Raw genomic sequence first — 16,727 nt, 5'->3', positions numbered from 1 at the left:
ATACCTGGCTAATTTTTAAATTTTTTGTAGAGATGAGGTCTTGCCATGTTACCCAGGCTGGTGCTGAACTCCTGGCCTGAAGCAATCCTCCTGCCTCTGCCTCCCAAAGTGCTGGGATCACAGGTTTGAGCCACCATACCCGGCCCCTTTCCCCATTTTTCAGTTGGGTTGTCTCTTCTTGTTGTTGAATTATAAGAGTTGTTCATATTCTGGATACTAGACCCTTATCAGATATATCATTTGCAAACATTTTCTTCCATTCTATATACTATCTTTTTACTTTCTTAATAATGTCCTTAGATGCATAAGGACATTATTTTTGATAAAGTCTAATTTATCTTCTGTTGCTATTGATATCACATCTAAGATATCCATTATCAAATTCAAGGTCATAAACATTTACTTCTATGTTTTCTCAGAAAAGTTTTATTGTTTGAGCTTTTATATGTAAACAGTGTTTTTTAAAGTATGTGATTTCAAGGAGGGAAGAAGACTTGTTACGAAGGTGAACCTGACAAAGATACATGACCCTTCTTTTAGTTACTTATTTTAAAAGTAGATTGGTTGGTTGGGTTTGTAATCGGTCTGGCGATTACAATCCACCTTTGCAACATGGATTATCATAACCGAGCGAGTGTTTCTGCAAGATTGGGGGTATCTCTTTCTGCACCTGTCCATATTTGTCCTTTTAAAGTGGTGTTCTTAGGGAAGAAGGCAACATTATCCAAAGGTGAATTATAAGTGAGCATAACAAAACACTTAATGTGTACCCATATTCAAATGCTTCAGCACCCAGTTAGTGATGCTGCTTGCTGAGCACCTATTTTATCCCTTTGGGGAAACCATCCCTTTTTCTGATTCTAAGCTCCACAAGTTGGGTCTGTCAAGCTGGTCAAGGGCAAGCTCCGGGCCCAGCTGGAGTTAATGAGACTCAGTTTCAGGACTTTTGCTGGGGCTGTGGAGAGTGTCTTGTTAATCTTTCCAATCGAATCCCATTTCACAAAGTTAGGGCTGCTGATGGACAAACAAATAAAAATCATTTCTAGAAAATTTTAAAAAGAAAAATCACTCAAATGTATAGGACATGAATACTTCCTTAAATTGTATGTTAAGGAAAATTTGGAACCAGTATAGTAATGATTTATATTCTGAACTCTTAAAAACAGCAAAAAATACGAGGTGTGAAAAAAATATATAGAAACAGAACAATACCTGGAAGGACTATTTTGAAGTGGAAACGATGGAATTACAGTATGCTATAAAACAAATACTCAGAAGCACAGATCAGCAAAATGTGTTCCAAGAAATCGTAACCGAAGTCAAATCTACTTCCTCTAGCTGCCAGATAATATAAAAAACAGTACCAATGAAATTTTTCTCCTTTTTGTAATGCTGATTTGGTTTTTCTAGAAAATAGGATCCTCACAGGATTTAAAAAAAAAAGGATTTAAAGTTATTCTGAAATTTTAAAAGACATCAGCATGTTAACACAGGCTGCCTCAGGTAATACATGAGATTAATACAATATATGAAAAATCTATTTTTTTTTTTTTTTAGACAGAGAGACTTGCTCTGTCGCCCTGGCTAGAGTGCAGTGGCATCAGCCTAGCTCACTGCAACCTCAAACTCCTGAGCTAACACGGTCCTCCTGCCTCGGCCTCCCGAGTAGCTGGGACTATAGGCATGCAGCACCACGCCCGGCTAATTTTTTCTATTTTAGTAGAGATGGGGTCTCCCACTCTGGCTCAGGCTGGTCTCAAACTCCTGACCTCAAGCGATCCTCCCCTGCCTCGGCCTCCCAGAGTGCTAGGATGACAGGCTCGTGAGCCGCCATGCCCAGCCTGAAATATCTAGATACACCACTCTTGGCAACTATGGTTTTCAATAGCAATAATATTCAAATGCATTTTCACTTTGCCTTTTTCTCATCAAAAAAACCCCACAAAATTCTCAACATCAGCTCTAATCTGTGTCCACTCTTCAGTGTCTACCAGACTCTTAAGTTTGAAACAGCTCTGTGGGGGCATGAATTTGCTTTTCTTTTTACATGTGGCCACTCACACCCATTACAATGTATGTGACAGCAACCGACGCTACAAAAGGAGACCTTCCCTTGCTCTCGTGTGCTGCAGACAATCCTCAGAAAGGTGCCTTACTTCCACTGCTCTTTTGCTGGCTAACGTTCCTAAGACAGGGCCAGAGCTCACGCCGTACCTAGATCGAAGTTGTTGGAATTGAACAGGAACTCTGGCAAGTAAAAAAACTCTGGAATAAGCTCCTTCACGTCCGCCATGTTGTGCTTGGACGCCGAGTACCAGGCCTCGCGCACGCTGTGGAACATCCGGTCCGCCAGGTCGAAGTGGCCGCCCTGCGGGCAGAAGGAGAAGGCACCTCCCTGTCAGAGAGACGTCGCCGCCTGGCAGCTGCCGCCAAGCTCGAGGGCTCGGAAACCCCAAGTATGTCTGGTGACATGTTCTATCCCCCACTGTCCGACATTCAACATGTACAATTTTAGATAATCACAGAAAGAACATTAATCTAATTCTCTTTTGGGGGTACTCCTTTACAGAGGGCTCTCAACGTATTTGTTTTATAATCAAATTCAAATACGAATATTTCTAAAAATATCAGCTCTCATAGAGAGCGCCAAGACTATAAAACGAATATGAATTCTTGCACAGTTTGATGATGACATCTTAAGAAAAGATTCTAATGTAAACCATCTACAGTTGGAAATATTCAAGTTATATATTAATATATGTTTGGCCACTTTTACAAATTAACATGACATCCAAGCTCTCATTATCAATGAGAGTTAAGTGGGGAATTAGGAAAGGTGATCAGAAAGCTACAGATTGATAAAACAAACTCAAACAGAAAGGGGATTTCTTTTGCCACTACCCACCTTCTTCAGTCAACCCCTCCCCCATGCTGTGTTTTAAGTAAACAATGGTGTATTTGTCTCAGGATATCCACTGTGGTGGGAAAATGCCAAAGCCCAGACAACAGCTGCCACAGCCTGCCCCAGTCCGGCCTGTTTCCTTTCTGACCTTCATCTCCTACGACTTCCCTCCTTAGTCCACTCTGGTCGTGTTGGGCTCCTTGCTGCTCCTCAAACCTGCCAGGTGCAGCACTGCCTCAGGGCCCTTGTACGGGGTTCCTCCCTCTGCCCGGAGCTCACTTCTCCCAGATCTCTGCAGGAGCAACCCCCTCACCTCCTTGGAGTTTCTGTTCACAGGAGATCCGCTCCCACCACTCTATTTAAAACTGCAGCCTGCCGCCCTCCTCTCCTTGAACTGTATTTTTCTGATAGATTCTATCACACTCTTTTAAACCCTTTGTGATTTACGTATTTACTATGCTTGGCTGTCTCCCTCCACTACAAATATATGCTCCACGGCCAGGGCTTTTGTCTTTATTCACTGATGTCTCCCCAAACACCTGGAACAGGGAGTGCCTACCACATAGTAGGTCTGCAGTGAACATTTGCAGAATGAAAGAGAATGTGGAGAAAAGCAATGATAATCAAGAAGACAGTAGATGAGTACAAAGGCATCACTCTTGTGTTAAAAAGAAAAAAACACTTGTTGAACTCTAGCACTTAGGGCTGGTTGAAAAGTGTACTCCACTCACTTATCTGACTAAAGGAGCCTGGCAATTTGTTTGTTTTAAGTGATTTCTAGTTTATTCATCCGTTTTGGTCCAGTGCAATTCTACTTTAATTCTGTTTGTGCTACTTTATCCCTAAAACTTCCCAGGGCTTTCTTGTAAGGCAAGAGCATGACATTTTAAATAGACAGCAGGCTTGCATAAAATGGAAAAATTTCAGATGTCAAGTTTTACCTGCAGCCTTAGGAATATCTGTGTGAAGGGCTCCATCCTGACAAGGTACGAGGCTACGATCATTGCAGAGGAGTAGTGGGTCCCATAGTGATAGGCGGGAGTTTCTCCTGTTCAAGAAAATTAATCGTCATTGAAAACGAGAGAGAAAAATACGAAAAATAAAACTGGCATTAATTTACAGGCTTGAAAACGCTAGCATATAACTGTGACACTAAATGCAGTCAGCACTGGCGATGTAGTAGGAAAGATGATGCTACTATCCCCTTCATGGATATATCTGGCAGTAATGTAAAGTAAGTATAAATCAACAGCCTTTCCCCCCAAACTCAGCACATTTATCAACTGCATTTTTTTTTTTTTTTTTTTGAGACAGAGTCTCACTTTGCTGCCTGGGCCAGAGTGCCGTGGCGTCAGCCTCGCTCACAGCAACCTCCAACTCCTGGGCTTAAGTGATCCTCCTGCCTCAGCCTCCCGAGTAGCTGGGGCTACAGGCATGCGCCACCATGCCTGGCTCATTTTTTCTATATATTTTAGTTATCCAGCTAATTTCTTTCTATTTTTAGTAGAGATGGGGTTTCGCTCTTGCTCAGGCTGGTTTCGAACTCCTGACCTTGAGCGATCCACTCGCCTCGGCCTCCCAGAGCGCTAGGATTACAGGCGTGAGCCACCGCGCCCGGCCCCAGCTGCATGTTTTGAAGCTTGTTGTAATGGTTAACCCTTCCACTAAAGCAGAATATTGACTTACAGCTACTTTTTATTAGGTTCTGGCTTTGAAATTATATCTTTCTCTAAATCGTTGTCTACAAATATTATGCAATTTTATGTAATTTTATCGTTTATTTTCCTTGGCAGAGAGGGACCAAAAAGAGCCCATACGAGACTATTAATAGGCTTAGGCTTAGGGTTTTTTTTTCTCTCTTTTGTTTGGCCTATTTGTGGGGAAAGACAATAAACATTAGACATAATAAGTAAATTATATAGCTTTAGGATTTCCAAAAAGTGCTTCAATAACATTGAGAGAGAGTTGATAAATGAAAGTGTGGTTCCTGGACTGCATATCATGAGAAAGGGGCAGATTATGACGGGAAATTTCTGCCCTATGCGTGGCAGACATGCTTGGTTTTCTGCCAGAACTCTGACAAGCCACCTAAAAATGACTTCTAAGCATGGCCATAAGCTGGGATCCAAAACCTGTACGTGTGCACATACAACATATGCACATATAACAACATATAAGCAATTTGAGGAAGAATGCAAGAACGCCAGTAACTAAATTGGTTACTTTTGAAACTTAGGGACAAAGTCCAGTGACAGAAAAAGTCCTTACCATTGGGATCCTCCCAGTCTTTATATCGCTTCTTATACTGAGCCAGTCGTTCATCCGTTTGTGCTCCCATCGGCTTTGCCAAGTTTCTAAATGTCTTGGGATTAGTAAGATCTACCTCCTAGGATACAAAACAAAACCCAGTTCCAGGTTACCCTGAACTCTCAATTTTTTTTTTTTTAGAGACAGAGTCTCACTCTGTTGCCCGGGCTAGAGTGAGTGCCGTGGTGTCAGCCTCACTCACAGCAACCTCCAACTCCTGGGCTCAAGCGATCCTCCTGCCTCAGCCTCCCGAGTAGCTGGGACTACAGGCACACGCCACCATGCCCAGCTAATTTTTTGTATGTATATTTTTAGTCAGTCAATTAATTGCTTTCTATTTTTAGTAGAGACAGGGTCTCGCTCAGGCTGGTTTTGAACTCCTGACCTCAAGTAATCCGCCCGCCTCGGCCTCCCAGAGTGCTAGGATTACAGGCGTGAGCCACCGCGCCCGGCCCTGAACTCTCTATTCTTTCCGACGCAGACACAGTGGCTGCAGCAGACGACGATGATTTATAATGCACTGGGATCTGTGGGGTCAAACTGAACTCAAAACCACCCTCTGTACCTGTTCATCCACACTTTCCAGACAGGCACATAACAGTTTGTTAACTGACTCAGTCTTAAGACAACTGCTTTGGAAATTATGTGTTTTACAGAAAAAGAAGGCACTCAGGATCCCAGGTCTGGGCTGAGGGACAAGAGGGAAAATGCTTCCAAGTCCAGACAAAGGCTCCAGTTCATCCTTATCCTCCACCATTCCCATGAATGGAGAATCAAATCTCCTTTCTGCGTCCCGCTACTCCCTGCCCCTTCCTGGTCTCCTTCCAACTTCACTTCTGATCATTTTCTTCTTAGAGGTGATCTGGAAGTGGTAGAAACCAGGGCACCCAGTAATTCATTCACCTCTAAAAGACAACCTTATACCAAGTCAAGCGACTTCCAAATGAGATGGATTCTTTCATTCTACCGGAAATTATTTTAAAAGCTCATCTCTATGTGGAAACAACCCAAGTGCCTATCGATCCATGAGTGGATTAATAAAATGTGGTATATCCAACGATGGATGCAAATTAATCAGCACTTAAGGAAACTGAACAGACATTATGAATTAATATCCAATACCCAATAAGTGGATCAATGATACAAACTTTTTATACATCCAAGCTAAAAAACATCCCCATCTTTTTGAAATTAGTGTCTATGCCTATTGAGAATACTAAACTATGAAGCAAATAAAATATTTAGGCAACTGCAGTATTTTTAAATTATTTTTGAAAACGTGTTCCACTTAGGGAAAATGACTTGAGATTTACCTCTGAGTCGTAATCTGCAAGGATCCAGGGGAAGACAGGGTACTGCATGAGATCGTTATATGATCTGCCGGCCAAAGTGTTCAAGTGCATCAAATACTGGAAGTTGCTGATTTCACCTCTCTTAGAAGAGACAAAGATTCATTTTTGGAACCATCAATCAATCATTTCCAACATGTTCACTTTTTACCATTTATTCGCAAACTGAGGTAAAGGACAGTTTCTTTTTTAACAGATTTCAGAAAAATGAAACACTTTTTACCTTAAAAGAAAACACTGTGTCCCTGGTATACATTTTATGGATTATTATTAGAGTGCTTTTAACTTGTATGACTTACACCGTAACCGCAAATTACTAAGGAAGTGGACGTATTTATTAAGCTTACCTCCCATCTCTGAGTCACAGACTTCTCTCCAACCAAAGTGCTAAGCAATCCAGACCTAAAAAAACAACACATGATGAAATAAATTGTAAGCAACATAGTTTTAAATCTGAGCAATTACCAGGTTGTAAAACTTAAGTCACCTGGACCAGGAATTTTCCAAACTACTGAGGATCTATCAGAGGGTCACAAAATCAGTTCAGTGGGTTATAATCAGCACTTGAAATATGAAATAACAGAAATGAAGAAAACAGAATATCAGAAGGCATCATATATAGTAAGGGAAAGTATTTTCTGTGGATTTTGTCTTATTACTTATGACTTTGTGTGTCTTGGGATGATATTTAGTATGAATTCTTTACTGTAGGTCACGGTCAAAAGAGTTGGGAAGACACTGGTCTAGTCCAACTTTCTAATTTTTTACTATAATCCCTATGTAAACAGATTCAAAGACATTTAATTGGAATAACTGAAATATTATACAATATTTTGTACATAGTACATCTCCTCTTAAAAGATATTGGATAAATGAAAATATGAATATTTTGTGACAGTGAACACATTGGTGTCTAGGTCATTTAAAACTTGCATACTACTCTTTTGGATAACAGACTTTCTTAGAATGTTATAAAATCCTATTTAAGGTTTATCAGCTTTATAATATAGATAATTAATAATTGGTCATGGAATCAGGAAGAAAGTATTTAGCTATATTATTTTATTATCTGAAAGGAAATCAATAGATTTGTAAGCCTTAGGTCATAAATACATCCAGCTCAATAGTATAGCTACTACTTTCCACTTCTAGATAAATTCTTTCAATCAGATAGACTGAAGATGCAGGATACTTTCTCTTTGGAAAATTAGCCATGATTATTTCTCAAATTTATAAGAAAGGGTACAACTGAAACAGAAGATTGGAAAGTTGGAAATTAATTTCTATTTCTTGCCTCTGAGCTCTGAAAAGTTCTTTAAGAACTGCCAACTCAGCGGAAAGGCAGCAAGAACAACGAAATAGCAAGTCTAAGATTCGCCTAGGCAGGAAAACTAGCAATTTGCTTACAAGTAGAAAAAAGGCTCATTAGGAAAATTTTCACTTCCTGTATTTTTGTTAATAACCCAAATGATTAGGAACTGGACATGTTTCTGAGGTTAACAAAAGCAAACATTTAGCATTCGGTATTTGCTAAACTTACTTTGGCTAATGGAAAATAAAAGCAACAACTTAAAGAGAAATACACAAACTTAATACATTTAGATATGCACAGACTGGAATCTAATTTTATTTAAAAATTATTGAATCCCTAGTAAATTTTTAAGTCATTTTCTAACATGTTGAAATAATTAATTTACAGCTCCAAGGCAGTGGATTACAAAGGGCTATCAGTGGCTGAGTGATACAAATGGAGCTGGGTCTATGGATTAAGAAAATGGTTATATCATTTTCTTAATGATATAAGAATATAAACAATATTCTTAAATTAATATTCTTAAATTAAGAATATAAACAATCATTATCTGTTTCTAGAACAGGGGTCCTCAAACTTTTTAAACAGGGGGCCAGTTCACTGTCCCGCAGACCATTGGAGGGCTGGACTATAGTTTTAAAAAAACTATGAACAAATTCCTATGCACATATCTTGTTTTGAAGTAAAAAAAACAAACAGGCAAAAACACCTGTACGTGGCCTGCGGGCAGTAGCTTGAGGACGCCTGATGCAGAAGGACTTTCTAAGATGAAAAGCAGGTGTAAAGAGCACAAAGGAACCATTGATAGGTCTGAATACATAAGAACAGAAGTTTAAATTTCAATGTGAAACAACAAAATTAAGAGGAAAACTGGGCAATCTGTAGCAAATGTGACAAGCAGAGGAGTAACATTTGATTACAGAAAAACCCCATAGAAATAATAGGAACTCAAAGGAAAAATGGGCAAAAGATATGGACAATTTGCAAATGATGATTTAAAATGTCTAACAAACATACACAAAGGTCAAGCTTACTAATAATGAAAGAAATATACATTTAAAAAATGAGAAAGCATTGTGTAAAATCAGGAAAAATAAAAACACACAAAGTTGGCAAGTATCTGTTGAAGGAAGCAGATTTGTCCACTCACTAATAGTGGAATATAAACTTGTATAGTTTTATGGTTATCAAGTTGGCTTTGTATATAAAAAGCCTTAAATAAATACCCTTTATTTTAATAAGAGGACTCCACCCTAACAAAATAATGAGGAACTACATTTCTAGTATTATGATAAGAAAACCTGGCAAAGATGAAATATCTCAAAATAAGAGAATGCTTTATATATATATTCGGTGAATAGGTAGCCAACAAAAGTTATTATTTCTGAAGAATATTTTAAAGGCAGGGGGAAATATTTAAACGTAACACTGAATGGAAGCAGCAGAATAAAAATGTGTATTTAGAGTGTATAAACTCAATTATGCACACAGCAATATACACTTGCTTAAAAAAAAACAAAAGGTAATTGATCAAAATGTGAGTGGTGATTTGACATGCCTGACTACGCATGCATTTTTCTTTTCTCCCTTTTAGTTTCCAGTATTTAAATAATTGTCTGCAACCACAGGGCAGGCAAGGTTGGGGGGGGGGGAGAAACATTCATTAAAAATGTTAAATAATACTGTCCAGCTATAAACCATCCTAATTCCATTATTAAATTGTAATGTACAAGCAACAAACACCTACCCCTGCTCCACACTTGTGTTCGGTCGCTGCCCAGATACAGATTCCGAACTGTCGGTTAGGGATGGCACTACAGCCAAAAACCTGGAAAATTTTAAAATAGCATAAAATTGCAAATGAGATCTCAGTCAGGATCTAATGGAAGCTTAAGAGACGATGTTTCATATTTAGATCTTCACTGTTGCAGCTACCCTCTCATTACTCAGTAAACAGCAGGCAAAGGGAACGAATATACAATAATTATAACCAATAGAGTACTATTGGTTACAAAAAAAAAAAGGCAAGATGCTGACTTCCAAAACCAAACATAAAGGCCTACGGCAAAATGTATTATTTTGAATTTTCCCACATGCTGCCACACTACCAGAAGAAAAAGACTTGCAACACTGATTTGCAGGAATTGAGTCAACTTAACGAAGTCCTAAAGAGTCATTAACAGCTAGATCTTCCCATGGCAGTAAGTGATGATGGCAGCCAAACAAAAGACATCGCTATGTAAATAAAGACACATAACATACAAGATAGAACCATGATGTGATACTGCATTAAGCTCTCTTGCAGAGTTGCTCACGATATCAATTCTTTTATTCTTTCTTTCTTTCTTTTTTTTTTTTTTTTGAGACAGAGTCTCGCTTTGTTGCCCAGGCTAGAGTGAGTGCCCTGGCGTCAGCCTCGCTCACAGCAACCTCAAACTCCTGGGCTCAAACGATCCTCCTGCCTTAGCCTCCAAAGTAGCTGCATCACCATGCCCGGCTAATTTTTTCTATGTATTTTTAGTTGGCCAATTAATTTCTTTCTATTTTTAGTAGAGACGGGGTCTCACTCTTGCTCAGGCTGGTTTCAAACTCCTGACCTCAAGCGATCCTCCCACCTCGGCCTCCCAGAGTGCTAGGATGATAGGCGTGAGCCACCACGCCTGGCCTGTTATCTGGTTTAGAATGACTTGCTCCTACAGATACCTCAAATCTGATCACTTCTTTTTGTTTGTTTGTTTTTGAGACAGAGTCTCGCTTTGTTGACCAGGGTAGAGTGAGTGCCGTGGCGTCAGCCTAGCTCACAGCAACCTCCAACTCCTGGGATCAAGCGATCCTCCTGCCTCAGCCTCCCGAGTAGCTGGGACTACAGGCATGCGCCACCATGCCCGGCTAATTTTTTCTATATATTTTTAGTTGTCCAGCTAATTTCTTTCTATTTTTTTAGTAGACAGGGTCTCACTCTTGCTCAGGCTGGTCTTGAACACCTGAGCTCAAACAATCCTCCTGCCTCAGCCTCCCAGAGTGCTAGGATTTACATGCGTGAGCCACCGGGCCCGGCCTTAATATAAATTCTTTTTTTTTTTTTTTTTTTTTTTTTTTTTTTTTGAGACAGAGTCTCGCTTTCTTGCCCAGGCTAGAGTGAGTGCCGTGGCGTCAGCCTAGCTCACAGCAACCTCAAACTCCTGGGCTCGAGTGATCCTTCTGCCTCAGCCTCCCGAGTAGCTGGGACTACAGGCATGCGCCACCATGCCCGGCTAATTTTTTATATATATATCAGTTGGCCAATTAATTTCTTTCTATTTATAGTAGAGACGGGGTCTCGCTCAGGCTGGTTTTGAACTCCTGACCTTGAGCAATCCGCCCGCCTCGGCCTCCCAAGAGCTAGGATTACAGGCGTGAGCCACAGCGCCCGGCCTTAATATAAATTCTTAAAGGCAAAAGAGAACTATGGGAAAATTCCTGAAATGGACGTAGACCTTAAACTTGGCAACCGAAATTTCTCAAGAGGAAAACAAAGCTCATCTTCCTTGTAGCAGCTTCTAATTATGAAAAACAAATAATTTCCTAGTGTTGAAAACAGTATCACCGTTAGGAATTAATAAATCAGATAAGTGAACTGCAGTGACTTTCCTGAGCCCTTCCCATATGGGAAGGGAGTTCTGAATTACCAACCGGTACCCACAGGCTCTGTCTTTTAAGAACCACCCTCATTTCCCAAGTGCTCACAGGTACTATTGCTACACTGCAGTGATAAGCAGCGTTGCACGGTGTATTAGGTACTCGTCATGGAAGTAATTTGAAATACAAAACTTCCAGACAGCTGTCCTGAGTATCTCAAGAATGGAAAAACAAACACCACATACACTCTCTATTAAACTGGAACTAATGATGGGCACACACGTGTGCACACAGGAAAGTAAAACTCATTGAAAATCAAGCAAGGGACAGGCGGGAGGAAGGAAGGGACAAAACCTACCTAATGATACAATGAACACTATTCGGGTGATGGGCAAACTTACAGCCGGGACTCAAGCCTTACAAAAGCAATCCATGTGACACAAACATTTGTACCCCTTTAATATTTTGAAATTAAAAAAAAATAATAAATTCCCTGCACCACCCTTCAGAGAACAAGAGAATGTCTCTCATCTCTATCATCAGTTCAGAAAAGCCTTATTATGCACAGATCCAATAGAAACATCTTCAAGCACCATGGATATGTCCTGGTTTTCTTTTAAAAAAGGTACATTTTAAATGTTCTTTACAGGCCGGGCGCAGTGGCTCATGCCTGTAATCCTAGCACTCTGGGAGGCCGAGGCGGGCAGATTGCTCAAGGTCAGGAGTTCGAAACCAGCCCGGGCAAGAGCGAGACCCCGTCTCTACTATAAATAGAAATTAACTGGCCAACTAATATATAGAGAAAAAATTAGCCGGGCATGGTGGCACATGCCTGTAGCCCCAGCTACTCGGGAGGCTGAGGCAGGAGGATTGCTTGAGCCCAGGAGTCTGAGGTTGCTGTGAGCGAGGCTGACGCCATGGCACTCCCTCTAGCCTGGGCAACAAAGTGAGACTCTGTCTCAAAAAAAAAAATAAATATAGTTTACAAAGATAAAACATGCTTAGATTAGACTAACTGGTTTATTTGGCTACTCTACTTTTTCAAGAATGAAGATATCCAACTTCTCTTCCAAGGCCAGAAAAGAGTCTTATGGTAATATAATTTCTATGGGAACTCAATCCCTGAATTCGATAGCAAGGAATAGCATTGGTGTCATCTTTGTCAATAGCAAGGAAACCTATTTTACAGTTTCATCATCCTTTTATATTTACAGACACAGGACTTAGTGATAAACGCAGTTTTGATGATCTCTACTATAAGTTACCAAGAAGAAAAATGGCATGTTGCAGTAGAATTGCATCATTTTACTTTTTTAAATTTTTTTTTTTTTTTTTTTTTTTTTTTGAGACAGAATCTCACTTTGCTCCCCAGGCTAGAGTGAGTGCCATGGCATCAGCCTAGCTCACAGCAACCTCAAACTCCTGGGCTCAAGCGATCCTCCTGCCTCAGCCTCCCAAGTAGCTGAGACTATAGGCATGCGCCACCATGCCCGGCTAATTTTTCTCTATATATTAGTTGGCCAATTAATTTGTTTCTATTTATAGTAGAGACAGAGGGTCTCACTCTTGCTCAGGCTGGTTCTGAACTCCTGACCTTGAGCAATCCATCCACCTCGGCCTCCCAGAGAGCTAGGATTACGGGCATGAGCCACCGCACCCGGCCAAAATTGCATCATTTTAAAAGTTAGAAGAATCGTATGTCATGAGGTTGGCAAAAATAAAACAAACATCTTCAAAGATTTTGACTTACTGATCTAATTCGAGATTTTAAAAAACTAGCTAGACTGGGAATAGTTTCCCCCTCCCAGTTTCCCCATCTCATCCCATGATAGCATGTAAAGTGCTCCTGATAAATGAGACCTTTGATAGACTTTGTTTCTAATTCCTTTCTGAAATGCAAGGAGGTAATTCCGTCCGTCTCCAGAGAAAACTTCCACAGCAATAGGCTGAAATGATCAGAGAGAAAAACATTAAGAAAAAACATAAGTTCACAGATTCGATTTTCTATTCACTTTTCTTTTTTTTTTTTATTTCACGCTAACAGTATCATTAACTCAGTGATTCTATTCACTTTTCTACTACACATTTCTGCAATGTTGAAGAAGTTATTGATTAAAACCAATTTCAGAATCATGAATTCCCTGCAAATTGAGCTATGCAATAAATAGATTTTTCTTATTTTGCTCAATTTATTTCTAAAAACTTTACTTGAATGATAAAAATAATCATAAAATTATAACTTTGTAAAATTATAGTAAGGATGTAATTTTTATATTAAAAGACAATTAAAAATGTTAATTTGGATGTCTACAGGGAAAGATGGAAAATAAGGATATCACCCAAATTTTGGGCTGTGTTTAAAAAAAGAGAGAGGTGTATTATACAGAGTTATGCATCCTTGTGACCTGGGTTTGTCTATCACATGACCAAATCTAAAGAACACTCTAAGGAATAAATAATGTGGATCCTATAGAGGATTTTTGTGGCATATATCAGTTTTAAAATAGTACATCTTCTGATTAAAGGGCATGACAAAACATTGAGTAGTACTACTCCACTCACCTGCAGGAGATACCTCCTTTTATGTACTTCTTTGATATCTTCATATGCAAAAATGCTGCATGTTCTCTTGAGCTGACTGGGGCCTTGCCTGGCTCCTCTGGGGATTATTGGCTCGTGCATGCTACAGGCAGCCAAGAGCAAAAGGAAATAAAAACAGAGCAAGAGATAAACTGACTGCCCAACAAAAGGTGTGCTGTTTCCAACATACAAACAGGATGGGAGAACACTACATCAAAATTTTCAATTAAAAAAAAAAAAAAACATTAAAAGAAGAATTTGTCAGCTACCTGAGATACAAGGAATCTCCTTTGATGATTTTTTTTTCTTTTTAATAGACAGAATCTCACTCTGTTCCCCGGGCTAGGGTGAGTGCCGTGGCATCAGCCTCGCTCACAGCAACCTCCAACTCCTGGGCTCAAACAATCCTCCTGCCTCAGCCTCCCAAGTAGCTGGGACTACAGGCATGCGCCACCATGCCTGGCTAATTTTCCTATTTTTTGTAGCGACAGGGTCTCACTACATTGTTCAATCTTGATGAATACAATTTTTAAAATCCCCTTATTACTGTCATGACTAACTTATCTACCACACATAGTCAGCACAGGGCCTGCGCTCACATACTTTGGGGCCCAAGAAAATGCTTTAATTTCTTTTAAAATCCGAAGGGAAAAAAAATGGAACTTCTAGGAATGTTTTAGTATATGAGTGTATTTATCTTCATGCTAACAGTCACGAAGCGTAATTTTAACCCTCTGCACTCGGATGTCGAGTGTGACTTGACACGGTTAGCAAAAATTATAGAGATTAAAATTACTCTTTGAATGTATCAGTAATTTGAAATATTAAAAAAATCCAAATAAATAAGTTTGTATGAAAAGAAACTCCAGTTTTTTATTCTACTGCTGCGCTTTGTAAAATCTGGGGTATTTAAAAAATTAAATCCCGAGTAGAATAAAGGAATCGAGAAAAAAAGCAAGTGAGTGCAAAGGGTTAATAATATTTTGTATGGAAGGAGGGTCCATGAAAGTCCTAATGTGACCCTGGTTGTTACTGAAGATGATTATTTGAAATATTTCCTAGGCATGGACTACAGAGACCATGTCTACATTCAACAGTGCATATTCAAAATGTTAAAAGAAGAGAAAGGGCCTGCTGATTTTCTAAGGCTTAAGCTTATCTTCCTTCTAGCTTTGTCTGTCTTTCGAGTTTTCCACTCCTCACTACCACATCCATCTCAGGACAGGTAGAAGAAAAGGAAGATACAGAAAACTCAGTTAATTCCTGCTGCTGCATCTGTCACGCAGCTTCTACGGTACTCAGAGCACCTGGTGACACTCTTTCATTTATAGGAGTATTGTGCGACAACCTGCATTTTGTCTACAACTGTGTATCTGCTACCATTTTTTTTTTAAAAAAGAACAATTTTACAAATTCAGAATAAATTTATAAACGCATAGATCAAAAACAAGTAACTTGGTGTCTGATGCTAATAATGCATAGAAATTCATTTCATTTAGTTTTCACCTCGATAAACAAGTCAAATTTTTTCTTTTTCTTTTTTTTTTTTTTTTATTTTCTTTTGCTGTGTGGTTGATATCTGAAAATTTTTTCTTTATTACCTTGAAATAAGTGAGAATTTACCCTTAGTGAACATGTAAAGATGAAAGCACATAAACTGAGCAGTAACATTACTTAGAACACAATTTTTTTAAATTAAAACCCAAAAAACTATGCAAATATATTTTTGTCTTTTAAAGAGAGCTGTACTTTGTGTCTCTTCATTCATTTACTTACTTTGGAGGTAAGGTTTCAATATCTCTTATTTCCCTGGTTGCTGTCATGGTAAATCCATCAATCACATAAAAATGCTCTTTACCAAAAAGTAGCAGCCCTTCACTGGTATCCAGGCCCTGGACTCGAGCACAACGGTACATGTGTTGGATCTATAAAGAAGCCCATAAACACTCATTAACATAGTTTTTTTAAAAAAAGATAATTTCTTTTTTGTTACTTTGCTACGGCATTCCTTAAGCATATTAAACCTGAGTTTAAGCATGTAAAGAAGAATTAGCTTAGACTGCAGTCAGAGTTGTATCTGATGTAAGAGGAAACCGCCATTCACTCACTGCTATCCACCCATCCCATCTCTCTCAGTATTCAGTGTGGATTTACTACGTTCCAGGCACAAACGTGCTGCTGGCTTCTCCAAGTGATGAACAATTGAGACAAGGTTCCTCCTTTCAGGGTCCTTATCGCGGGAGACAGACACAGCAAGGAAACAGGAAAGGGAGACAGACATAGTGAGCTTGGCAGGAAAGGGGGCTGAGGCACACACACAAGATTAGGGTAAGACTGTGCTCTGAGTGATGCAAGATGATGACACAGGGGGAAAAGTGTGGGGCCTGCTAACTCTGGGTCTATTCTCAGTTCTGTCGTTTTGTAGACTTGGGTCAAGTTTCTTAATTTCTCTGAATCTTCATTTGCAAAGTTCCAATGCACCTCCCTTGGCTTGTTGTGAGCGTTAAGTGAGGTAACGCACACGATCAGGTTAGGAATCGTCGGTTGTCTTTTCCCCCACGTAGTTCACTCTCCTCTTTTGCCACCCCAGCCCCTGGAACTGGAACTGCGGAATGTGTCCTTATTCGCTCCCCACCTGGTCCTGTCTCCCTGGCAGACT

At 39.6% G+C, this 16,727-nt stretch overlaps 1 protein-coding gene across 10 annotated transcripts in view; it reads right to left on the bottom strand.

Annotated features, from left to right (window-relative positions):
• The window catches only part of WDFY3 (WD repeat and FYVE domain containing 3), a 269,179-nt gene that overhangs the window by 28,895 nt on the left and 223,557 nt on the right, over positions 1-16,727 (bottom strand). For all 10 annotated transcript variants that reach the window (XM_075998724.1, XM_075998728.1, XM_075998723.1 and 7 more), the window contains 9 exons: positions 15,845-15,993; positions 14,051-14,171; positions 13,349-13,434; positions 9,618-9,698; positions 6,906-6,960; positions 6,523-6,642; positions 5,171-5,288; positions 3,844-3,950; positions 2,215-2,368 (listed from right to left, as the gene is read on the bottom strand). In XM_075998724.1, the coding sequence (XP_075854839.1) occupies positions 2,215-2,368; positions 3,844-3,950; positions 5,171-5,288; positions 6,523-6,642; positions 6,906-6,960; positions 9,618-9,698; positions 13,349-13,434; positions 14,051-14,171; positions 15,845-15,993 (991 nt within the window). The remainder of the gene's footprint in view (positions 1-2,214; positions 2,369-3,843; positions 3,951-5,170; positions 5,289-6,522; positions 6,643-6,905; positions 6,961-9,617; positions 9,699-13,348; positions 13,435-14,050; positions 14,172-15,844; positions 15,994-16,727) is intronic.

The sequence above is a fragment of the Microcebus murinus genome, chromosome 29 (assembly GCF_040939455.1).
Source record: "Microcebus murinus isolate Inina chromosome 29, M.murinus_Inina_mat1.0, whole genome shotgun sequence".
In the NCBI taxonomy this organism is placed as follows: Eukaryota; Metazoa; Chordata; class Mammalia; order Primates; family Cheirogaleidae; genus Microcebus; species Microcebus murinus.
Note: the sequence above shows the minus strand (reverse complement) of the source record. Positions and strands in the feature narration are given on the sequence as shown.